The 25,494-nt window shown below is 48.9% G+C and overlaps 1 protein-coding gene across 2 annotated transcripts in view; it reads right to left on the bottom strand.

The window, feature by feature from the left end:
* LOC118091031 (uncharacterized) overlaps window positions 1-25,494 on the bottom strand; it is a 41,684-nt gene that overhangs the window by 10,337 nt on the left and 5,853 nt on the right. For both annotated transcript variants that reach the window (XM_035127586.2, XM_060279234.1), the window contains exons 2-6: window positions 17,405-17,599; window positions 7,932-7,976; window positions 7,230-7,553; window positions 2,034-2,069; window positions 565-622 (exon numbers count right to left, since the gene is read on the bottom strand). In XM_035127586.2, coding sequence (XP_034983477.2) covers window positions 565-622; window positions 2,034-2,069; window positions 7,230-7,553; window positions 7,932-7,976; window positions 17,405-17,599 — 658 coding nt within the window. The remainder of the gene's footprint in view (window positions 1-564; window positions 623-2,033; window positions 2,070-7,229; window positions 7,554-7,931; window positions 7,977-17,404; window positions 17,600-25,494) is intronic.

The following is a 25,494-nucleotide window of genomic DNA, read 5'->3' as shown; positions in this document are numbered from 1 at the left end:
TGTGCTCAGAACTGTTGTTAGAAAAGTGGAATGCAAATATCAAGTCAAAATCGAATCAGATTTCCCTGGAGGGAGTGAAGGAGTTTAAGAGGCGATACTCAGTGGCAGGCCCCTGACTTGCATGCAGAAGGTTTAGGTCCCGTCCCAGCATCTCCACTTAGGAGATGTTGCCTAAAGCCCTGGAGAGCTGCTGCCAGTCAGTGCGGGTAATACTAGCTGGGCCAATGGTCTGACTCGGTATAAGGCTGCTTCCTAAGTCCCTACGAATTGCTTTGCACTTCATTGGGCAGCTTGCAATTCCTGCATCGGACTGCCCATGGGTTCCAGGCCCTGGGATCGCTCAGTCGGTGGAGCATGTGTCTCTTAATCTCAGGGTCACGAGTTCGAGTCCCACATTGGGCAAAAGATTCCTGCATTGCGGGGGGTTAGACTGGACGACCCTTGTGGTCCCTTCCAACTCCACAATTCCATTATTGCATGAAGTGTCTGTGTCTCCACTTGACCTTGCCAAAAGTTGCCCTGCGCTTGCAACCAGTATGGGGAGAAGCAACGCAACGAACTTACCGCGGTCTTCTATGCCACCGGAATGCAAGACATCCTACCAGCAGGAGCGCCACTAAAACTAAAGAAGAAAGACCAAGTTAATAGTTAGCAATATGATAACCTAAAGGCCTTGGCCTCTTCCCAGCTTGCTTGTCTCGGAGCCGGCCCTAGTCATCGGTATCGGCTAATGCCATGGAATGGCTATGTCCCAATTGTCAGGGGAGAGGAATTTATCAATGATCCGCCACGGAACGCTCACAATTAAGGCCGCTTCTAGGGAGGAAGTGCAAGGTCACTTTGGGAAATGTCTAATGCAGGGTTTGTGGGGAATTCAGAGGGGTAGAAAGTGGGGGGGGGGGGGGGAGTAAGCATTTGGCCGATAGGTTTGGGGCAAAGGAAGCATGGAGTGGAAGAAAGTAGAGACCAAGGAGTCAATGGAACGGAAGACAAACTTCAGCAAGAGCCTTAAATAATAATAATAATAATAATAATAATAATAATAATAATAATAATAATAATTTCTTCTAAAAAATGTTTAGGGCAGGGGTCCCCAAACTAAGGCCCGGGGGCCGGATGTGACCCAATCACCTTCTAAATCTGGCCTGCGTACGGTCCGAGAATCAGCATGTTTTTACATGAGTAGAATGTGTTCCTTTTATTTAAAATACATCTCTGGGTTATTTGTGGGGCCTGCCTGGTCTCTTTATATGAGTAGAATGTGTTCCTTTTATTTAAAATACATCTCTGGGTTATTTGTGGGGCCTGCCTGGTCTCTTTATATGAGTAGAATGTGTCCTTTTATTTTATTTAAAATGAATCTCTGGGTTATTTGTGGGGCATAGGAATTCATTCATATATTTTTTTCAAAATATAGTCCTGCCCCCCACAAGATCTGAGGGACAGTGGGCTGGCCCCCTGCTGAAAAAGTTTGCTGACCCCTGGTTTAGGGGTACTCTCATTTTGACTCAAGAAAATCACCATTTATAGGCCACCATCAGGGGCAGCAACAAAAGTGACAATTCACTGTGCTAAAGAAACTATATATTATTTTTTTTAAAAAAAGTAGTTTCTTCTCCCGTTAGATTCACAAAATGTTTAGGGGTATGGGTCCCCCTGCGTCCCCCCTGAAAAAGCACTAATAATAATAATAATAATAATAATAATAATAATATCTTTTATTTATACTCTGCCCATCTGGGTGGGACAGACTAGTATTTATTTATCTATTCCTTTAATTTGTATACCGCCGTATACCCGTAGATCTCAGGGCGGTTCACTACCTAAAACTACACTATATATAAAAACACACACAAAATACATAATAAAAAAGAGACCACCCTATAGCCCATGGAGCAAGGGGGAGGGGTCCTGCGTCTCCTCTATTGGTTTGAACGAGGAAGACAAATCTAGAATTCTAATTTAAGAATTTAAATCCATTTTGTATGGTCAGATGACTGCTAGCAATCCATAAACCCCGAACTATTCCTCACCCAGGCAAGGCACTCCAATCCTCAAGGGGAGGGAACCTGCAAAAGGAAGAGTAAAGAACATTACATGCAAAAATGGCTGATTCTTTCGTTCACCAAATACTTGCAGTCCCACTTATATGTATTTTGGAATTCTGAGCAAGTGCCAATATTTGTTACAGAACACAGAATTAGGTATCCTGGTGCAACAGTTTGGAAAAAGAATATCTAGTCCTGAAGGTTGAGAAACAGGTCTGAGGATAGGTGGGAAATAAAATCCTTGAAACCTGAGTAGTATGAACAGGGAGAGGGAGGCTCAGTCCGAATCCCACAGGTTAGAGTACGGCTGGGGAACCTCTGGCCCTCCAGATGTTGGTGGACTCCCAAAAGCCCATCATCCCAGATCACTGCTGGGAGTTCGGCAACATCTAGAAAGTCACAGATTTAATGTGACTCCACAGTGTGGTGCAGCAGCAAAAAAAGCTAATGCTATTCTAGGCTCCATTAACAGAAGTCGAGTGTCCAGATCAAGGGAAGTAATGTTGTTTAGTCGTTCAGTCATGTCCGACTCTATGTGACCCCATGGACCAGAGCACGCCAGGCACTCCTGTCTTCCACTGCCTCCCGCAGTTTGGTCAGACTCATGTTCATAGCTTCGAGAACACTGTCCAACCATCTCATCCTCTGTCGTCTCCTTCTCCTAGTGCCCTCCATCTTTCCCAACATCAGGGTCTTTTCCAGGGAGTCTTCTCTTCTCATGAGGTGGCCAAAGTATTAGAGCCTCAACTTCACGATCTGTCCTTCCAGTGAGCACTCAGGGCTGATTTCCTTCAGAATGGAGAGGTTTGATCTTCTTGCAGTCCATGGGACTCTCAAGGGTCTCCTCCAGCACCATAATTCAAAAGCATCAATTCTTCGGCGATCAGCCTTCTTTATGGTCCAGCTCTCACTTCCATACATCACTACTGGGAAAAGCAGAGCTTTAACTATACAGACCTTTGTCGGCGAGGTGATGTCTCTGCTTTTTAAGATGCTGTCTAGGTTTGTCATTGCTTTTCTTCCGAGAAGCAGGCGTCTTTTAATTTCGTGACTGCTGTCACCATCTGCAGTGATCATGGAACCCAAGAAAGTAAAATCTCTCATCCCTACATTTCTTCCCCTTCTGTTTGCCAGGAGGTGATGGGTCCAGTGCACTACTAGAGGCAAAAGCTGGAAAACGGGTACAAATTGTGCACCTTTGCAAGCTAGAGCACAAACACCTCCCTCTCTACCTTCCATCTAGGCCAGTGTTTCCCAAACTTGGGTCTCCAGCTGTTTTTGGACTACACTTCCCATCATCCCTGACCATTGGTCGTGCTAGCTAAGGATGATGGGAGTTGTAGTCCATAAACAGCTGGAGACCCAAGTTTCTATTCTTCCTTGTTCAGACTACACTTGGAATACGGTGTCCAATTCTGGGCACCACAATTTAAGAAGGGTGTTGACAAGCTGGAGCGAGTGCAGAGGAAGGTGACCAAGGATCTGAAGTCTTAAGTCTTATGAGGAATGGTTGAAGGAGCTGGGTCCACGGTAGAAAGTGTTCTCTCATGCTGCATTACGGTGTGGTATGCTGGTTTGACAGCCATGGACAGAGAGTCCCTACGGAGGGTGGCGAAGACAACACACGACATCGTGGGCTGTCCCCTGAGTCCATCAGATGTTATCGCGGGAGACCGTTGCCTCAGAAGAGCGAGGAACATTCTCAGGGATGATGACTCGCACCCTGGCCAGCACCTTTTTAACCTCCTGCCCTGGGGCTGGAGATATAGAAGCATGATAAGCCACACCAACAGGTTAAAGAACAGTTTCTACCCATGGGACGTGAGGCTGCTGAATGGAAGACAGCAACATTGCAGCTGACGTTCGGGGTTGGTGGGCGTGCGACAGCACACAGAGTGCAGTAAGGACTGAGAGATTTTGGGAGGGATGGGGGGCTTGTTTAATCTCACTGTAAACAAGCGATACAGTGACAATAAAGTATTTCTAAATTTCTAAAGGGATGTCACATGGAAGAAGGAGCAATCTTGTTTTCTGCTACACTGAACCAATGGGTTCAAGTTGCAATAAAGTAAACATTAGAAATCACTTTCTGACAGTAAGAGCCGTTCGACAGGGGAACGAATAGCCTGGGAGGCGGTGGGCTCTCATTCCGTGGAGGTTTTTCAGCAGTCTGTGGCGACGAGGGGAGCAGAGAGTCTGCAAGGAATGTGTGCATGCTTCTTTCTCCCGCAGCCAACACTTAATTATGGTTTTAATCTGCAATTAAACACTCTGCACTAAGCCCCCAAAATAGTTCAGGGCCCGGATCTAGGTCAGGTTGACCCCAGAAACATGCAAATCCCAACTCTCAAGCAGAGAGTTTCATCTGTTATTCCTGTTCTATGGGTATTTATTCAGTTGCTAAGTCCTAAATATTTGATAATTACAACAATACCGTGTTTCTCATATTTTAAGGCATCCCTACAAAATAAGGCATGGCAGGATTTTCCTGAGGTGGAAAAATATAAGGCATACCTCGAAAATAAGCCGTACCGGGTGGTGGAAGAAGGTCTGTGGCAAAGAAGGGTTGCTGCTGCCGCGTTAACCCCCGAGACCTGGCTGCAGCCTCAGCGCGCAGCGCGTGCAGCCCCAGAACCCGGCTGTAGCCTTTGCGCGCGGACACCCGGGACCCGGCTGCAGCCTCAGCGCGCAGCGCACGCAGCTCCAGGACCCGGCTGCAGCCTCTGCCTGCCGCGCGCGCAGCCCCAGGACCCGGCTGCAGCCTCTGCCTGCCGCGTGCGCAGCCCCAGGACCCGGCTGCAGCCTCTGCCTGCCGCGCGCGCAGCCCCAGGACCCGGCTGCAGCTTCTGCCTGCCGCGCGCGCAGCCCCAGGACCCGGCTGCAGCTTCTGCCTTCCGCGCGTGCAGCCCCAGGACCCGGCTGCAGCCTCTGCCTGCCGCGCACGCAGCCCCAGGACCCGGCTGCAGCCTCTGCCTGCCGCGCGCGAAGACCCGGTGGGAGCAGGTTTGTGGTCCGTACAGATACCGGTAGCGGTACTTATTTTTTAATTAAGACATCCCTTGAAAATAAGCCATGCTGTGTTTTTTTCAGGAAAAAATTAATATAAGACATGACTTACAATATGAGAAACACGGTAATAATATAATAATAATTTATTATTTATACCCCGCCCATCTGGCCGGCTTCCAACAAAACATTAAAATACAGAAATCCATCAAACATTAAAAGCTTCCCTAAACAGGGCTGCCTTGAGATGCCTTCTAAAGGTCTGGTAATTGTTGTTCTCTTTGACCTCTGGTGGGAAGGCATTCCACAGGGTGGGTGCCACTACCGAGAAGGCCCTCTGTCTGGTTCCCTGTAACTTGGCTTCTCGTAGCAAGGGAACCGCCAGAAGACCCTCGGCGCTGGATCTCAGTGTCTGGGCAGAACGATGGGGGACCTTCAGGTATGAAATATTGCATGTTTTTACATCAATGCATGAATGTCCTATAAACAAATTTTCTCGTCTGCTAGCAGAAGCTTAATAACTTCGCCCAGTCTCCACTGCTCCCTCTCCTCCAGGATTCCTCCTCCTCCGCTGTTGCTGCTTCTTTATTTTCAAATCCAGACTTACAGAGGTGGCTATAAAAACCTGGATGCAAAGGAGCTACCGTTCAGGCCCCGCAGCAAAATGCTTCAGTGCGCCATCAGTCCCCAACAGAAGTGCTCTTGTTCAGGGTTCCAGCCAGCCAGTCACATCTTTCCCAACTGACACTTTGGATCTTGGGTTCCAATCCCGTCGCCATGCAGGAAGTGAGTCCACCCCACACACATTTAAAGCATGTGATTTCACCCAAAGTATCCTGGGAACTGTAGTTTGTTAAGGATGCTGGGGACTGCAGAAATGGAGGTACGGTGTGGAGCTGCCTCGGGGTCTCCTTTCAGAGAAATTGGATTCAGTTCTCATTTAAAGGCAAATCGACCAAATCCACACTTTCCGAAGCAATATGTGAACTGAAAGACAGCTGTCCGTCAAAATCCGCGCTTTTCTGAATTCTGCAATGCAGTTCTGCATTTTACCAAAACGAACGTATTGTGGGGAAATGGGCATGAAATTAGTATATTATTGAGAAGTGAATTATATTAGAGGAAAATATGCTTACTAGGAGAAATTCACAGCCCAAATGCCAATGGATTTTCATGAGGATTTTTTCTGGAAAATTGTGAATTGCTGTAGAAATGCAGAGAACTGAATCTTAAGATTGGAAAAATGAGAAGCTGGGTAAATGGAAAAATCCTAGAGGAGAGTTCAGCATTAAAGGGAGCTGGTGGATGGGGGGAGGCAAGATTTCCCAACTCTATGGATGTTTCCACACCACCCACTATTGGGCATTTGCCCTGATTTCAGCGAGGTTAGATGAGATTGCAGGCTCAATCACTTTCCTTATCCCAGGGCAGGGAGAGTCCAATGGGGTGTGTGTGTGTTTGTTGCACAAGGCCTCCCAATCGACCAGAATTATGCCACCCGAATTTGCCAGGACATGCGTGACTTCCACTCCCCGACTAGCAATACAGTGTTACCTTGGTTCTCAAACGCCTTGGTTCCCAAATGCCTAAAACCCGGAAGTGTTCCGGTTTTTGAACATTCTTTGGAAGCCGAACGTCTGATGCGGTTGTCGGCTATTGTTTCCGGGGAGCCTGCACCGATCAGAAGCTGCGCCTTGGTTTTCGAACATTTCAGAAGTCAAACGGACTGAAGTTTGGTGCTTTTGTTTTTGCTATTTATTTTGCGTTTTTGTTTTTTGTTTTTGCGACTGTGTGGAACCCAGTTCAGCTACTGATGGGTTGTGTGACTGCCGAAATGTTAAAATTGCTGTTTTAGGGGTTGTTTTTAAAACTCTGGAACGGATTAATCCATTTTGCATTGCTTTCTATGGGAAAGTGCGCCTTGGTTTTGGAACGCTTTGGTTTCGGAACGGAATTCCCGAACGGGTCAAGTTTGAGAACCAAGGTACGGTACCACTGTAGTCTGGATGCACCCGAAGAATCTGGGAGACGGAAAGCAGACATAAATATGGGATAAACGCAAGAATACCAGGATGTTAATTTGGGAAGAACATGAAACGAAGGAGGGTGTGGAAAGGACGGTTAATGTGGAGGCGGCAGCAATGAGGTGAACTACTTCAGCTGCTGGTGACAAACCTGTTTGTCTCTCGATAGGCACCGGGGCGATCGTTCTGTCTCCTGCCGTGTGGCGGTTGCTAGTCGCGGGCTGCGAGGCTTTGGCGGCGGCGCTTTCGCATTTTGCCGAGCTTTCGCTGGCCGTGCCAGGAGTGTGTCTGCCAAGCTCTGGGGTGGTGGTGGTTGCCATTGCCCTGCCAGGCCTAGTTGGTTTACCAGTCCTGATCAGTGCGGCGATCGAGGCTGATGGCGAAGGGGTCTCGCTGCCATATGGGGCTGCGGCGGAGGCCACTGAAGTGTTAACACCAGCAGCTTGCGGAGTCGCTGGGGTGGAAGTCTCTGCCTCTACAACATGGGGTAAGTAAAGTCTCATATGTATATTTCTGGGACAGGCCATGAAGCTATTTTAACGTGAGGGCTTATCCACAATTCCTCTCGTCCCCCTGCTTCCCCTGGGTGAGTACCACTTTTTAGCGCTCACTCGAAGCAAACGGCAGCTCAGGTTTTCTGTGGATCGCCGTTTGTTCCTCAATACCTACTTTCCCATTTCCGCTACTTGCGAATGAGTCAGCAATTTTATTTTATTAATTTGATTTTTCCAGGGAGAGGGCATTTCCCTAATTTGTGTCCCAGACCTGAAATCCGTTTAAGGATGTTGTTACTCCAAAAACACGTTTGTCACCCAGTGGTGATGAGCAGAGACAAGAAGGCAATTGGTCCTACCTCTTCTGGGATCCTCTGTTGTGGTGGCAGGCAGCGAAGGATCTTCTGGTTGAGAAAGAAAAGAGGAATTGAGAAGAGGAGAAGTCAAAATTAGCTTGTCATCAGGAATGCATTTACAGCAGCGCAGAGCCTATTCTCTTTGATGTTTCAGTTAGAAAGGCCGCTAGCTCAAATATAAACCCAAGTAATGATCCATAGAGGGACGCGGGTGGCGCTGTGGGTTAAACCACTGAGCCTAGAGCTTGCTGATCAGAAGGTCGGCAGTTCGAATCCCCGCAACGGGGTGAGCTCCCGTTGCTCGGTCCCAGCTCCTGCCAACCTAGCAGTTTGAAAGCACGTCAAAGTGCAAGTAGATAAATAGGTACCGCTCCAGCGGGAAAGTAAACGGCGTTTCCGTGTGTGTTGGGTTTCTTGAATAATCAAAGTTGCTTTTGAGCCGGTCTAATGTCAATACTGTCTGTTTAAGAAAAACAGGTGCTGGTAATTTCTGTTTAATGGCTCACAGGTGTGGGCTCTACTCCATGTATATAAGGCTCTGTTGGAAAGCATTTTGTGTGGTAGTTGTGTGGGAGTATGGTGGGAGGTTTGGAGGGTTGGAATGTGGGTATGTAAAGTTGCTGGGAGAGGGAGCGTTTATCTTTAGTTTAAAGTCTCTTCCAAATCAGTTTGTTTTTCTGGTTACAGGTAGGTAGCCGTGTTGGTCTGGATCGAAGTAAAATAAAAAAATTCCTTCAGTAGCACCTTAAAGACCAACTAAGTTTTTATTTTGGTATGAGCTTTCGTGTGCATGCACACTTCTTCAGATACATATCTGAAGAAGTGTGCATGCACACGAAAGCTCATACCAAAATAAAAACTTAGTTGGTCTTTAAGGTGCTACTGAAGGAATTTTTTTATTTTAGTTTGTTTTTCTGTTAAAGAAAGCTAACCTTTTGTTTTTCTTCTCTATACTTTAAACAGTATAGTCAGGGGTTTCATGCTAGGTTGGTCTTTAAACTCTTGGTGGTGTATTTTAGCCAAGTCAACTTCTGTTTGCGTATTTTGTTTTTCTATAAACTCTGCGTGAAGTGTACTTTGAAGGGCCACTGGGAAACTGGGGTATGTGATTTATGTTAGCACTTTTAATACCCAGTGTTCCCCAATATTATTTCCTAATAGTGTGCTGCTCTGGTTTGCCAGAAGCGGCTTTGCCATGCTGGCCACATGACCTGGAAGCTGTACGCCGGCTCCCTCGGCCAATAATGCGAGATGAGCGTGCAACCCCAGAGTTGTCTGCGACTGGACCTAACAGTCAGGGGTCCCTTTACCTTTACCTTTAAGAGCAGATCTCATTTTCATCTGTATGAATGTCCTGAATTTCTGCTCTTATTTGTTTTTCTCGTGCTTTTATATTGCTGCTTTGCTAGTGTCACAGTGGCCGGAGTGGACTACTTCAGAGTAACGACGCTACGCAGCTCTGCATTTTATTCTTTTATTGGTGCTGCGTATTTACAGTGCTCAAGTCATTGCTATTTACACGGAGCGATGTTGTCAGTCGGTTTCAGAACCTCCTAATGGCTTTTGGCGCGTCTTTCTCCAACACAAAAGCTTTGGCAGACCCATCCTCTTGCCCCTCCTCTTCCTGCGTAATTCTGGAGTTGGGGGGATGGGTCTTCCCCCCTTACTTGCCCCTTCCTGTCCCACCTGGGACCCTGGCTCCTCTACCCTGCCTGAGCCTCGGACACGACTTCCTGCTTCCCCACTGGAATCGGAACTCTCCCTGCTTTCCCCTTTGCTCGGGGACGGGCTTGAACTCAGGAGGGGAGGGACTTCGCGATATCCCCTGTCCCTCACATCCACCCCCCTCCCAAGCTCTCCTTCACCCCTCCCCAGGCCCCCCCCATGTGTCGGTGACGACTGGAAGCCTAAAAACTCGGTGCTCTCCGATCCCGTTGGTGTGAACACCTCCCCCCAGTCCTGCGAGCCCCCCCCTTCCGCCTGGGAGGACGGGAATCCCAAAAAGTCCGTGGCGTCTGAGCTGGTGGGGGTAAAAATGTTTTGCCAATCTGCTCCTTCCTCTGACTGGGTGGATCTTGGCGACACCCATACCTCATCCTCTGGTTCCTCAAACTCCGCTTCCCAGCGCCATGGTGAGCTGTTCTCCCGTGCCTCCTCCTCCTCCCCCTCCCTTTCCATGTGCCAGGGCTTGGGTCTGTGGGGAAAGAGGGCGTGAAATTCTTCCACCAAGAATTCCTCCTGTATCTGAGTGGCGGGAACCCATTCATTCTGGGACGGTGGAGCATCCTCCCATGCCATGAGGTACTCCAGGCCCCCCACCCCCCACCTTGAATCCAGGATGGCCGTGGCCTCATTGAGTTGCTCCCTGTTTTCCCTCTCCCCCCCTCCCTCGGGGGTTTGTTCGCTGTCCCTGAGCCTGCTGCTTTCCCTGTACGGCGACAGCAGCGATCTATGAAACACTGGATGCACCCTCATGTCCTCTGGCAGTGCCAGCCTGTATGCCACCGGGTTGACCTGTTGCGTGACCGTGAAGGGGCCCAGCCATTTGGGTGCCAGCTTCTTGCACCTCCCTCTGGTGGGAAGGCCCTCCGAGGACAACCACACCTTGTCCCCCACCCTGATGACCTCCCCTTGTCGCCTGTGGCGATCTGCCCCCTTTTTGTACGCTTCCTTGGCCCTCTCCAAGTGTTCTCTGAGCTGCTGGTGCACCGTCTCCAGTTCCTCTGCCCAATCCTCAGCCTGTGGGCCCTCCTCCTCCTCCTCCTCCCTCTCCCTCTCTGGGAAAGATCTGAGGTCGCGCCCGTAATTGGCCTTAAAGGGCGACACCCCTGTGGAGACGTGCACTGCATTGTTGTAGGCAAATTCTGCTAGTGGCAAGCGATCCACCCAGTCCGTTTGCCGCTGGCTGACGTAGCATCTCAGGTACTGCTGCAGAATGGCGTTGACCCTCTCCGCTTGTCCGTTGGTCTGCGGGTGTCTAGCCGTCGACAAGCTGACCTCCACCTGCAGGAGGTTCATGAGCCGCCGCCAGAACCTGGAAACAAATTGGCGGCCACGATCCGAAATAACCCTTAAAGGTAATCCATGCAGTCTGAAAATGTGATCAACAAACAGTTTGGCTGTCTCTTCTGCCGAGACTGCCCTGGCACACGGTATAAAGTGACACATTTTGGACATGAGGTCCACCACCACCAACACTGCAGTCTTACCCCTGGACGAAGGCAGATCTGTGATGAAGTCCATGGACACCACTTCCCACGGCCTGTGTGGTGTGGCTAAGGGCTCCAGCAACCCTGGTGGCGCTGCTCTGACCACCTTCGCCCGCTGGCAGGTGGTACAGCCCCTTACATAGTCTCGAACATCTTCCCGCACCCCTGGCCACCAGAAGTGTCTCATGACTAGGTGAGCGGTTTTGTCCCTTCCAAAATGCCCCGCTGTAGGGTTGTCGTGCATCTGCTTGAGGACCGTACGTCGAAGCTGGGTGGTGGGTAGGTACAGCGCACCCTTGTAGAAAAGCAGCCCTCTGCGTTCTGCAAAGTCTTTTGCCTGCTCCCTCCCCCCTCTCAGTTCCCTGAAGATGCGGTTGGCAAATTCATCCGCTGCCGTCAGTGCTGTGAGTTCTGCCTCGCTCACCACAGCTGCTCCGCAGGACCATGCCGACGGGGGGAAAATGTGCCTTGGGGCTGGTGGCGCCTCCTCCTCCATGTACTCTGGCTTGCGGGAGAGGGCATCCGCCCTGACATTCTGCTCCCCCGGGATGTAGTGGATGGAGAAGTTGAAGTTCGAGAAGAACTCTGCCCACCGTATCTGCCGCTGGTTGAGCACCCTGGCAGTTCTCCAGAACTCCAGGTTCTTGTGGTCTGTGCACACCTGGATGGGGTGCTTTGCGCCCACCAGGAAGTGTCGCCAGTGCTGGAACGCAGCGTAGATCGCAAGAAGTTCCCTATCAAACACTGTGTAGTTGCGTTCAGGCTGTGTCAGCTTCCTGGAGAAGAAGGCACAGGGTCTCCACTCCCTGTTGGCGTCCAGTTGCAACAAAATTGCGCCCACAGCTTTCTCAGAAGCATCTGTCTCAATGCGTAGGGGCGCGTCCTGCACCACATGGAACAGGTTTCGGTCTGAGGCGAACACTCTCTTGAGGCTTTCGAACGCTGCTTGCGCCTCTGGTGTCCACTTGAACTTCTGCTTGCCTCTCAGGCAGTCCGTGATGGGAGCCGTAACGCGAGAGAAGTTCTTGATGAACTTCCTGTAGAAGTTAGCGAAGCCTAGTAGGCGTTGGGCATCTTTGCGCGTCCTGGGGCTGTGCCAGTCCAGGATGGCCTGCACCTTGTCCTTGTCCATCGCCAGCCCCTTGTCTGACAGCTTGTAGCCCAGGAAGTCCACCTCTTTGGTGTGAAACTTGCACTTCTCCAGCTTCACATACAGGTGGTTCTCCTTCAGGCGTTGCAACACCTCTCTGACATCTTTCACGTGCTGCACTGGGTCATTCGAGTAGATAAGGATGTCATCTAGGAAGACCAAGCATTTCCTGAAGAGGAGGGACCCCAGGACGTGGTGCATGAAGGCCTGGAAGCATGCTGAGCCCCCTTGCAAACCGAAGGGCATCACCAGATATTCAAAAGAGCCCAGAGGCGTGAACATCGTGGTTTTCCATTCATCTCCTTCCCGGATCCTGATCAAGTTGTACGCCCCCCTTAGGTCCAGCTTGGTGAAAATCTTGCCCCTGCGTGCCGCTGTCAGGAGATCATCCACTCTGGGCATGGGGAAAGCCACTGGCTCTGTCACCGAATTCAGCCGTCTAAAGTCCACCACAAGACGGCGCTGTTGCGTGTCTTTCTTGTCCACCCAGAAGACCGGGCTGCCCCCTGCTGCCTTGCTTTCCCTTATGAACCCCCGCTTGAGATTCTTGTCGATGAAAGCGCGCAGATCCTCCAGCTCCTGGTCTGACATGGCGTACAGCTTGGCTGGGGGTATCGTCGCCCCTGGCACCAGGTTGATCTGGCAGTCAAAAGGCCTGTGCGGGGGTAGGTGGTCGGACTCCGCTTCGCTGAAGACCTCCTGCAGGTCCCAGTACTGCTTGGGTATTGCCTCACCCCCTTTGATATGCATGGTGGCCACCGTGGCTATCGGAGGCCCCTCCCCTGGTTGGTGCTGCATGCAATGTTCCAGACAAAAGTCCGACCCAAACGTGATGCACCTCTGGTGCCAACTGATGGAGGGGTCGTGGCGCGCCAGCCAGCTCATGCCCAAGACGATGGGGGGGTCTGAGATGGTGGTGACGTTGAACGCCAGTGTCTCTGAGTGCCTTCCCACCGTCATTCTCATGGGGGGGGTTTGATGTGTGATGGCCCCTCCCAGCAGCTCCCTGCCGTCAATGGTTGCCACGTGCAGAGGAAAATCCAACTGCAAAAGCTGGATTTGGTGCTCTTCTGCAAAGCTTCTCGAGAAGAAGTTGGCGGACGCCCCACTGTCAATTAAGGCGAGGACCGTCAGGGGATAGCCATTTGGGAGCGTTAGCGTCACTTCTAGAACCACTCCTGCTCTGGGAGGGGTGGGCTGGCTCTGCACCTCTCTGTGCGGGTGGGCGGGCTGGGGCTGTTGTCTGCTGACTGTGCCTGGCTGCTGCCCCTTGTCTCCTGCAGCCAGGCTTTCCCGTTTCCCTGCTGTGGTGCTGCGTCAGTGGGGGAGGGCACCACCGTTCCCGCCTTTCCTTGCCACTCCCTGCGATGTGGGCAGTCTCTGACGAGATGCTGGGGTGAGTTGCAGAGAAAGCAATTCCCGCCCCTTCCCTCCTTGCGTCTTGGCGCCGCTGGGGTTTGAAAAGCCCGCGCGCGCGCGCTATCAATCTGCATGGGCTCCTGGTCCTGGCTGGCTCCAGGCGTGGCTTGAAAGGGTTGTTGAGGGAGTGGCTTCTCCTGCGACCGTGGGAACCAAGCCCGCTTTGCGCGCGTCGCTTGCTTGTCGTTCCACCGGGATTCCTGCCTCACCCCCACCGCCAGAGCTGCTTTGCTCAGCTGATCCATAGTACTGGGCTTTGGACCTCTCGAGAGTTCATCCTTCACCTCCTCGCTCAAACCCAAGTAAAACGCAGCTTGCATGGGAGGCGAATCCAAAACCCACCCCAGTCTGTGCACCAGCATGGTGAATTTCGCCCAATATGCGCGAACTGTCATATTTCCTTGGCGTCAATTATGCAGTTCCTCCTTAGTCTGGTCCAAATGACTATCGGACGAATACATCGTCCTCAAACCTTCTAGAAATTGTTGGACATTTTTCATGCAAGGATTCTTGGTTGCGATTAATGGTCTTAGCCACTCCCTGGCTGCTCCGGTGAGATGTTCCACAATAAACGCTACTCTGTGCTCATCATCGGGGAACTCATTCTGGTGCAGCTCAAGAGCATACACGATCTCAGTCTCAAAGCCCTGAAACTCCTTCGGGTCTCCATTGAACTTGCTTACAAGGGTCCCTGCTCTCCTTCCTGGCAGCACTTGGACTTGGGGAGCCCCTCCCGCCTTGTTTTTCTCTGCATCCAGCTTGTTTTGGAGGTCTACCGCCACCGCCCTTAAATGCTGCTCTTTTTCCTGGAGCTCTCTCACCTGTTCCGCAAGTTGTAGCCGGTCGTCCTGGACCTTCTTAGTCTCCTCTTTAGCTGCCTTCAATTCTCCCTGCGCCTGCAGCGACAGCTGTTGCAGTTCTAGCTGGGCTTGCTCAGCGATCTGCCGCCACTTCTCCGCCTCGGACACGCTCATCCCGGCAACTCCGAAGTAGCCCAAAAACGATTAGGAGGTTGCTGTCACAGTGGCCGGAGTGGACTACTTCAGAGTAACGACGCTACGCAGCTCTGCATTTTATTCTTTTATTGGTGCTGCGTATTTACAGTGCTCAAGTCATTGCTATTTACACGGAGCGATGTTGTCAGTCGGTTTCAGAACCTCCTAATGGCTTTTGGCGCGTCTTTCTCCAACACAAAAGCTTTGGCAGACCCATCCTCTTGCCCCTCCTCTTCCTGCGTAATTCTGGAGTTGGGGGGATGGGTCTTCCCCCCTTACTTGCCCCTTCCTGTCCCACCTGGGACCCTGGCTCCTCTACCCTGCCTGAGCCTCGGACACGACTTCCTGCTTCCCCACTGGAATCGGAACTCTCCCTGCTTTCCCCTTTGCTCGGGGACGGGCTTGAACTCAGGAGGGGAGGGACTTCGCGATATCCCCTGTCCCTCACATCCAGTCTTATTTTATTTAACCATAAAATTTATATACGACTTGATTGTAAAATAAAAAATTAAAATACCCAAACAACTTCTAAGGTGTCTTCATAATAATAATAATATAATAATAATAATTTATTATTTATACCCCGCCCATCTGGCCAGGTTCCCCCAGCCACTCTGGGTGGCTTCCAACAAAACATTAAAATACAGAAATCAAACATTAAAAGCTTCCATAAACAGGGATGCCGTGAGATGCCTTCTAAAGGTCTGGTAATTGTTGTTCTCTTTGACCTCTGGTGGGAGGGCATTCCACAGGGTGGGTGGCACTACCGAGAAGGCCCTCTGCCTGGTTCACTGCAACTCGTTGCTTCTTGCAACAAGGGAACCGCCAGAAGGCCCTCGGGGCTTGACCTCAGTGTCCGAGCAGAACGATGGGGGTGGAGTATACCTTCAGGTATACTGGACTGAGGCCGTTTAGGGCTTTAAAGGTCAACACCAACACTTTGAATTGTGCTCGGAAACGTACTGGGAGCCAATGTAGGTCTTTCAGGACCGGTGTTATTCCGGGAATTCCAATCTAGGCCTCTCTTTTTTTGGCTTAGCGTGTTGCATAAACAGGGACTTGATGGGGGGGGATATAAAACCATCCATGGGAAGTGTGGGTGCCTGATTCTTGATGTTATATCATGGTGTGGCCTCCCTGCAAAGAAATCCAGATGGAGGCTCAATAAATGGGTTATCGAGAAGGAAGCATGCAAAAAGGCACCATTTTCTGGCCTGTTCTATACCTGCCACACGCAGCGCTGCTTCTACTCCACTGCAGTTCGCGTTCCGCAAAAAAAGTTGGTGTTTCCTGTGGTCACGTTTAATAATGTAATTAACTATCGTTACGTTTATTTCCAATGGGAGGGAAGCAATAATGTATTGTTTTGCATGCCAAAAAAACAACAGCAGTGAGGTTGGGTTAGGGGAGGGCAGGAAATGAGGTCAGAGAACGTCGATCACTTCCTTGATTTTTGTTCCTGCTTGCAGATGGACACACGGACCAGGGTGGATAAAAATCAATGATATTTTTTAAAAATAAATTTAAAAAAATCAGATTTTTTAAAATTTTAAATCAGATTTTTTAAATGAAATGCTTTTGGAGGAAAAATATTTCTCAAGTTACATCAATAATGCCTGCAAATATTTCTCAAGTTACATCAAGTTTTCTATTCAAGTTACATTATAGTCCAAAGGCTATTCATCAGGAAATAAGTTTTTCATGTGTGCTAAAACTCAGTCTAAGTTTTTTTTTTTTTAACCGTTTAACTCCATCAGTTAACAAACATGGATACATATGCTATAATGTTATTGCTTTAGTTAAATAAATAGTTTAAATTGTTATTAAGGAAATGGTTATTTTTCTCCTTCCAATGAAGTACAGCAGAAACACTGTCCAAATATAAGCAATAATTTCATAATTACCTGCCTTTGTATTTGTAATAGTATAACCAAATCAGTAATGTTTTGATAGAACTGTAAAAACTACTCTGAAAGTTTATTCTTCCAAAAATGAAACCTTCATCTGGTTGTAAACATTAATATTATACCAGCATGAATGAGTCTTTCTGTAAAAAAAGAAAGAAAAAAGATTTAAACCAAGTCTTACTGGCTAGCGATTTAAATCGTGATTTAAATCGATTTGATTTAAATCAAATCCACCAAGACATGGACTGCTGCCGTTTCCAGAATCGCTACCCATTCTGACAGAATTCTGGGACATCACTTTCTGGATGCGGGGGGCGGGGCGGGCTCTGTGGATCTTAATACAGGAATAATAATAATAATAATAATAATAATAATTATTATTATTATTATTATTATTTATTTATACTCCGCCCATCTGGCTGGGTTTCCCCAGCCACTCTGGGTGGCTTCCAGCAGAAATATTAAAATACAACAATTTATTAAACATTAAAAGCTTCCCTAAACAGGGCTGCCTTCAGATGTCCTCTGAAAGTCTGGTAGTTGTTTTTCTCTTTGACATCTGGTGGGAGGGCATTCCACAGGGCGGGTGCCACCACTGAGAAGGCCCTTTGCCTGGTTCCCTGCAACTTGGCTTCTCGCAGCGAGGGAACCGCCAGAAGGCCCTTGGCGCTGGACCTCAGTGTCTGGGCAGGACGATGGGGGTGGAGACGTTCCTTCAGGAACAGGTTCGCAGGGGAGAAGGTGAGCCTAGGTGAGCCCTGAACCCCATCACACAGAACGCAGGTACCGTACTTACTGATGCAGGTCAGGCGCACATCCCATTCAAACTTTCCTGTCGTGGCGTTCTCCCTGCACACGGCGAGACTGGACGTGCCCGCTTTCCTCTTGTAATTCTTGACGCACGAGTACCGCAGTCTGTTGCTGTCGCTGCTCCCTTTAGGAACCTCTGCATTTTCTACCTGGGGGGGCGGCTCACTGCAGTTACCTGGGGCTAAACGCAAGGGCACAAGAAGAACAGGTTGTTATAGATCAGGGGTCGGCAACCTAAGGCCCATGGGCCACAAGCGGCCCACGGGGGTCCGTTTAACCGGCCCAAGAGCCACCCCCCAACCGAGCCGCCCACTCGGCGAGTCCCCGTGCGCTGCGCTAAACCGGCACAGCGTGGCGCGGGGACTCGCTTTCACAGTGCCGGAAATCGCGTCTGCACATGCTCAGACGCCGGAAATCACACCTGCATAGAGGCCCGAAATCGCAGCCGCGTGCACACGATCCGGCCCACAGAGGGATCTCCGCTGGAGCGAAGTGGCCCAGGCGAGGTAAACCTTGACGACCCCTGTTATAGATGGGGGGGACCCCTTGTTGTGACGTGGGGTTTGTGATTTCAGCTCTCTTGACAAAACATGCTGGAGACAGTTCTCTAGTAACAGCTCTTTATTAAAGTGAACAAGACTGAAGACTGAGGAGAGGAAAGCTACATTTATAGGGACAGGGGACTAGCTAGGAAGGGATACATTTTGGAGGGAACAATATCACGCAATCACAGTGCTGCCTTTTGGAGGAAACCAATAAGACAGAGGATCCAAATACAGCAGCTTAAATGAACCAATAGTAGCTGTACCCTCTGGGACCCAAAAGGCAGTTACTTTATCCTAATGCAAATACAGACAATAATAATACAGATATAAAATCCTTTGACTCAATACACAACACCCCTAACCCCTAGAACAGGCATCCCCAAACTGCGGCCCTCCAGATGTTTTGGCCTACAACTCCCATGATCCCTAGCTAACAGGACCAGTGGTCGGGGAAGATGGGAATTGTAGTCCAAAACATCTGGAGGGCCGAAGTTTGGGGATGCCTGCCCTAGAAATTAATAAATGGCAGGATGTTGATTTTTTGGGATGTGGAGGGAGAAAAAGAGCTGCAGAGGAATTCCTGGGCTAGCCTATGCAAAGCGACTTGGCCAAGCTAGGGCCATTAAGAAACAATTCAGGGCCACCGAGGGCCATGGGCAATGCAAGAGAACTCTCCCCCCCCCCCGTCCTGCGATGTGAACAGAGACTGGGGGGTTGGAAGGTTGCCAGGGTAACTGGGCAACAGGAAAAGAGAGTCTTTAGCAAGGTGTACTGGGAAGAGGAAAGGGAGAGCAGAAAGACTGGGATCCATCTTGGGCAGGCTGGCTGAAGGCTGGCTGGGAGAGATGACTCGGACTCCAGGGCTACACTGCTGTGGGGGACAAGCCCCTCTTGAAATGACCGTGCTGTAAGATCTGAACTCGCTCCATGCAAACTGAAGGAGTAAATAGGTGAATAAACCGTATTTCTCAAAGTTGTAACAGCCTCTGCCGCGTCTCAATTCTCCAAAGGAGGATCCCTGCCTGGTATTGGAAGGATAACAATGCTGGTGTCAGGCTGGGCACCCTGGGGAGGGAATTCCCGAGGCTTGGAGCCATAACTGAGGAGGCCCCGTCTTCTCTTGTTGCCACCCAGCCACTTTGTGGGGGCATCTCGAGCGTAACCTCTGAAAATGACTAAGATATACAGACCGGTTGGTAGTGTACCAGGAATTTTTTTTGGAGGGGTGGGCAGGGGTGGAATAGCAGAGAGACCAGAGGGCAGGGAACCCCTTTCTTCTGCAAAACAGAAGGAAAGACTTACTTTCAAAGTAATATAGTGTATTACAGAACACATTGTACAGTGTACACACACACACACACACCCCCAAACTGAGTACACTCAGTTCCCACCAGGCTGTTTTTGGCATTCCTGTAGATTTGTACTTCTCCAAACACTGGGCTTCCCCCAAGCCTCATGAGAACTTCCCTTGAGAGAATGGTGGATTACATAAGCATCGACACTCACGCCCTGAACTTTAGAAGTAGAAGGAATGGCGTAATGTCAATGGAATGGGGTCAAAATACCTCTGGGGTGTAACTCTCCAAGTTTATTCCTTCAGTAGCACCTTAAAGACCAACTAAGTTTTTATTTTGGTATGAGCTTTCGTGTGCATGCACACTTCGTCAGATACACTGAAACAGAAGCAACCAGACCCTTATGTATATTCAGAGGGTGGGGGGTGGGGTGATGGGAATGGGTGATGGGCTGATAGGAGTGGTAAACCTGTTGATGACTGTTAACGACTGTTAATGACTGCAATTGGTCTAGCGGGGGGGGGGAGCAAGGGCTGAGGTGCTAAGGAAAGCTTGATCATGTATAATGAGATAAGAATCCTATGTCTTTGTTCATTCCGGGTGGCTCCATGGTTTTAAGCTTGCTGATGAGTTGCAATTCAGCAACTTCTCTTCCCAGTCTTTCTCTTCTCTTTCTTTTTGCAGTCATTAACAGTCGTTAACAGTCATCAACAGGTTTACCACTCCTAAAGAGAGTTGAGCGCCGCAACCCCAGAGTCGTTTGCAGCTGGACTTGACTGTCAGGGGTCCTTTATTCTGCAGAAAACTGGGCAATTTATTTTTATTTATTTACTATTTCAATTTATTAGGCTAGTGACAGATGTGGCGCTCCCAAACGTTTAAAATCATAAAGGATAGCACAAAATCGGCTAAAAAAAAGGAGGAAGTCCAACAATATCCCATAAAACAAACCCAAGAAAACAGCAGCAAAACAAACACCAACAAAAAGCACAATCATTTTAATCCATTAAGTGCCCGGAAGAAGAGGTTAAATTTCCAACCGGTGCTGAGAGAATGTTTATGGTGGCTCAAGGCGGACCTCACTGGGGAGAGGATTGTACCATATCTGATCAGGGCCATCGGGTTGGAAGAGAGAGACAAAGAGCTTGCTATATTGCAAACGGAAGCCATCTGGTTGAAGAACTCCAGCTGCTGGCATATCGGGCGATAACCTCACTGTTTTTTTCCTCTACTGCTTTCAGGAAAAGGTCAGGCAGCTGTTTTAGGAAAGGTTAACTTCTGGAAGTGTTGGGGGGGAAATAAATCTGGGATTTCTCAAAGGCAGAAACGTCTTGGAATGAAACAGAGTGAAATTGTGACACTCCCCTTTTGATTTGAGCTCATGCACAATCTCTAGGCTGCCCCTGAACAATAGGATCCAGAATCAGCAGTCTGATTGGTCGGCAGGAGTCACCCAATCCAACTCCAGGTGGAAGTGAATCCGCAACCTGATTGGCCTGCAGGAGCAGCCAATCAGGCAGCTGGCAGAAGTCAATCCACAAACTGATTGGCCCACAGGTGTAGCCCTGAAGTAGCCAATCACGCAAAGCCCATTGTGTAAATAATGTAAAATAAGCAGATGGTTTTGGGGAAAGGGCATTCTTATCTTCTTCTCCTTGATGACTACGAGCTGAATAAAGAGCATGAAATTCACTCTCGACTCCGAGTATATTTCAGCCTACCTCATAGCAATCGTCACAACTTTGTGAGGAAGGGGAAGTCTAGGTTTTCGCCAGAGGGGAGATTGTAGCCTCTGCCTGCCCTGCTTTGATAAAGGGATCCGAGAGGATAGCTCCAACATCCAGGCAGGGGTTAGGGCCATCATAGCATTCCTCCAATGGGGACCCCTCGGGGTGTTCCCCTATTTGATGCAGGTGATAGGCCACCCGTTCCATAGGTGGTTTGCCTTTAGATGTACTTCCGGCAGACGGAATAGTGCTGGCTTCCCCCAGTGTGTATGCCAAACTGTTCACATCTTTAACCAATAAAGTTGTGGCCTGTTTGAACCCATAAACTAATACCGTGGTACATTGGTTCTCAAACATAATCCGTTCCGGACGTCCGTTCCAAAACCAAAGCGTTCCAAAACCAAGGTGCGCTTTCTCATAGAAAGTAATGCAAAACGGATTAATCCCTTCCAGACTTTTAAAAACAACCCCTGAAACAGCAATTGAACATGGATTTTACTATCCAACAAGACCATTGATCCATAAAATGAAAGCAATAAACAATGTACTGCAGTCACACAATCAATCAATCAGGAGCTGAACTGGGTTCCACACAGTCACAAAAACAAAACAAAAAGTGCCGCAAAAACAAAAACGCAAAATAAATAGCCAAAACAGACAGACCTCAGTGTAACACTCAAAACGGAAGCATAACACTCAAAACGGAGCACGTTCGACTTCTGGAAAAAGTTTGCAAACCGGAACACTTACTTCCAGGTTTGCAGTGTTTGGGTTCCAAGTTGTTTGAGTACCAAGGAGTTTGAGAACCAAGGTACCACTGTATGCTGCTGTTATGTCTGGTTATTCACTCCTCAGGGAACTGCGGGGTCGCAGGGTCTTGGCATGCGATTATTTTAAACGCTCTCGCTCCTTACACAGCTGCCTTATTCTGTCGCAAACTGCTCCGTAAGCATTTTGGGTGAAGCGACAAATATCTTAATGAACAAATATGCACGGCTTAAACTACGGAGTTTACTCCCACTAGATGGAGTGACGGCAACCCACGTGGCTTTAAAAAAACCCAAAAAACAGGACAAATTCATTGAGAGTACAACTATTGGTGAGTACTATTCGTGAAGACCGGCTATGCGATTCTCCCACAAGGCTGTACGCACCCAGATATCAGTTTCTGCTGCAATGCAAATTACTTTTTCAATCTCCTTCCCAGAAATTCCTACAGCATAGTATGCCTTTACCACAGCTGCTACTCTCAGTGAAACATGCCTCCCTCTGACAATGATTTCTCATTGTACTTTAACGAATTTCCTAACATCGGGCCACTGGTTTTTACTTTTGCTTCTGTTTTATTCTTACTCCCCCCTCCCTCCATTGTTGCAGTGTGTGTAAAGACAATTTCTTTCTTTCTTTTTTTATTTCGGTGAATGGAAAACATCATTGCATAATTTCCTTTAACAAAAGTACGCCAGAATAAGAGCTGTTTCATTCTGACTGGTCATCTCAATACTACTACTAACAACAACAGGAATATATATATATATATATATATATATATATATATATATATATATATATATATATATATATAAAGAAGCTAAAGGAACATGGTATGAGAAGCTGCCTTGAACTGAGTCGATATAGCTCAATACTGAGGCCCCTTGTCTGCACTGTAGACTTAAAGCAGTTTCATGTCACTTTAAACAGCCACGGCTTCCCCCCCTCACGCAAAGAATCCTGGGTATTATGGTTTGTTAAGGTGGCTGAGAGTTGTAAGAAGACCCCTGTTCCCCTCCCAGAGCTACAAGCCACTCTGAAAAACCCTCTTCCCAGGGAATTCTGGGAACTGTAGTTCTGTGTCTCACATCCACGCTGGAATTCAGTGAGGATTTGAAGCTGCTTGTGTCTCTATTTGTGTAGACGTGTGCATCTCTGTGGATACATGACAACCTTCTCATCCAAGTGGTGTTTTTGTGCAACTCTGTTACATCAGAAAAACACATAAGTATTTTATTGGAAGAAAATACTTTTGCACATGCCCAGAAGAGACCTCAGGTTTCTTGGCTGAGAGCGACACGCCCTTTAAGAAAACAACTGTTCAGTGCAAATTGGAATTGTTACCCGGTTAAACCAACGAGCCTAGGGCTTGCAGATCAGAATGTTGGTGGTTCGAATCCCTACGACGGGGTGAGCTCCCGTTGCTCGGTCCCAGCTCCTGCCAACCTAGAAGTTGGAAAGCACGTCAAAGTGCAAGTAGATAAATAGGTATCGCTACAGCGGGAAGGTAAACGGCATTTCCGGAAGCTGTACACTGGCTCCCTCGGCCAATAATGCGAGATGAGTGCCGCAACCCCAGAGTCGGCCATGACTGGACCTAATGGTCAGGGGCCCCTTTACCTTTACACTCCTTAAATGTTATTAAGCAGTCAATACCTATCCATTCTGATCAAACCTATCCATTCTGAAGGAAATCAGCCCTGAGTGCTCATTGGAAGGACAGATCCTGAAGCTGAGGCTCCAATACTTTGGCCACCTCATGAGAAGATAAGACTCCCTGGAAAAGACCCTGATGTTGGGAAAGATGGAGGGCACAAGGAGAAGGGGACGACAGAGGACGAGATGGTTGGACAGTGTTCTCGAAGCCACCAACATGAGTTTGACCAAAGTGCGGGAGGCAGTGGAAGACAGGAGTGCCTGGCGTGCTCTGGTCCATGGGTTCACGAAGAGTCGGACACGACTAAACGACTAAACAACAACAAGCAGTCGAGATATTTTACGAAACAAAACCAAGCGTCAGGTGGCGACTTTCTATTCTAGATCCACATGGTTGGATATGACATCGGAAAGCACGGAGAGGTTTAATCTGAAGTCAGACTAGAAAATAAGATTCTTGTTCTCGCTAATAGAGGACTGCGGTATATAATCAGCACCAATAAAGTTAAATCTGGTGGGAACCTGCTAGCTACAAACGAGAGTTTGGTTGTTAATATACTCCCAAAACACCTGCCACAAGGCAGCAGTGTCAATTGAGTGCACTTTTCTGAAGACCTGAAGGCAAAAGTCGGAAATCTTTCTCCATCCTTCGGCAACAGTCAATCTAGCCACAGCCAACAAGTATAATGCACAGTAAGAGTTTTGCAAATCAGTTCCGCCTTGTCATGCACATGGCACAATTTCCTGTTGGTTTGCAGAAGTTATGGTGGACGAGGGAGTCCTAATTGAGAGGAAGGGACCAAAAGGGGAAACAGCGACCCATGTACAAAATGTTTGGACACATCCTTGGAGGGGGAACCCATAGGCAGCTGGGGGTGAACAGAGGTGATGCAGGGAGGGGGGGGGAAGAGTCTAAGTAATTTGGGAAGAAGGAAGTTTCACTTTCTCAAGAACAGAGGCATGCATTCGTTCGAGGAAATGAACAAGCTTTGGGGGAAATGAGAAAAGAGCACTCTGCAACTTTTTCTGAGCAGCCCTTCTAATCCAGGAAGGAAGCCAAAATCTTTATGCTGGAGATGCAACAATTAAACCATCTTCAGGTATCGGAAGGGCTGTTGTGTAGACATGATGGAGGGAATTTGCTTTCTGTGCTCCAGAGGGCAGGATCTGGACGAGGGATTACCCCGTGAATCTCAGCCACATTTAATGAAAGCTAGTATGTTAAGAGTACAGTGATACCTTGGTTCTCAAACACCTTGGTACTCAAACAACTTGGAACCCAAACGCTGCAAACCCGGAAGGAAGTGTTCCGGTTTGCGAACTTTATTCAGGAGCCGAACGTGCTCCGTTTTGAGTGTTACGCTGAGGTTTGTCTGTTTTTGCTATTTATTTTGCGTTTCTGTTTTTGTGGCTTTTTTTGTGACTGCGTGGAACCCAGTTCAGCTCCTGATTGATTGATTGTGTGTGTGACTGCAGTACATTGTTTATTGCTTTCATTTTATGGATCAGTGGTCTCGTTAAATTCATGTTAATTTGCTTTTTTAGGAGTTGTTTTCAAAAGTCTGGAACGGATTAAGCTTACCCACAACTTAACACTGGCGACGAAGGTGGGATTGAAGGACAGCAGAGCACAGCCAGAATCGGACAGGCAATGAGCTGAATCACTGAGCTGAATGACTGAGCAGAACCAATTCAGAGCTGACCGTTCCGGCTAGAGCCCTGTGTTCCATCCATCGCCCTCCACGTCGGCATCGGAATCATGGCTTCATTCGTGCCTCTACCGCCGTTCGCACCAGCCTCTGAATCATGGGACACGCTCCAAGAGAAGCTCCGTACCCGCTACGCGCCCAAGCCGTCTAAAATTTCTGCCCGCCACGCCTTCTACCACAGGAACCAAGCCGAGGGGGAGTCCATCAGCAATTACATCGCTGCTCTCAGGATGGCCGCCCTACATTGTGAGTTCCAGGCCCTTGACGCCGCCCTGATGGATTGAGTCGTCTGCGGAATCCAGAACATCCGTCTGCAGCAGCGCCTCCTCGCCAAGCCAGTCCTCACGCTACAGAAGGCCATGGAGGAGGCCGC

This window comes from Zootoca vivipara, chromosome 10 (genome assembly GCF_963506605.1).
Source record: "Zootoca vivipara chromosome 10, rZooViv1.1, whole genome shotgun sequence".
Taxonomy (NCBI): domain Eukaryota; kingdom Metazoa; phylum Chordata; class Lepidosauria; order Squamata; family Lacertidae; genus Zootoca; species Zootoca vivipara.
This window is presented reverse-complemented; position numbering and strand designations above follow the sequence as displayed.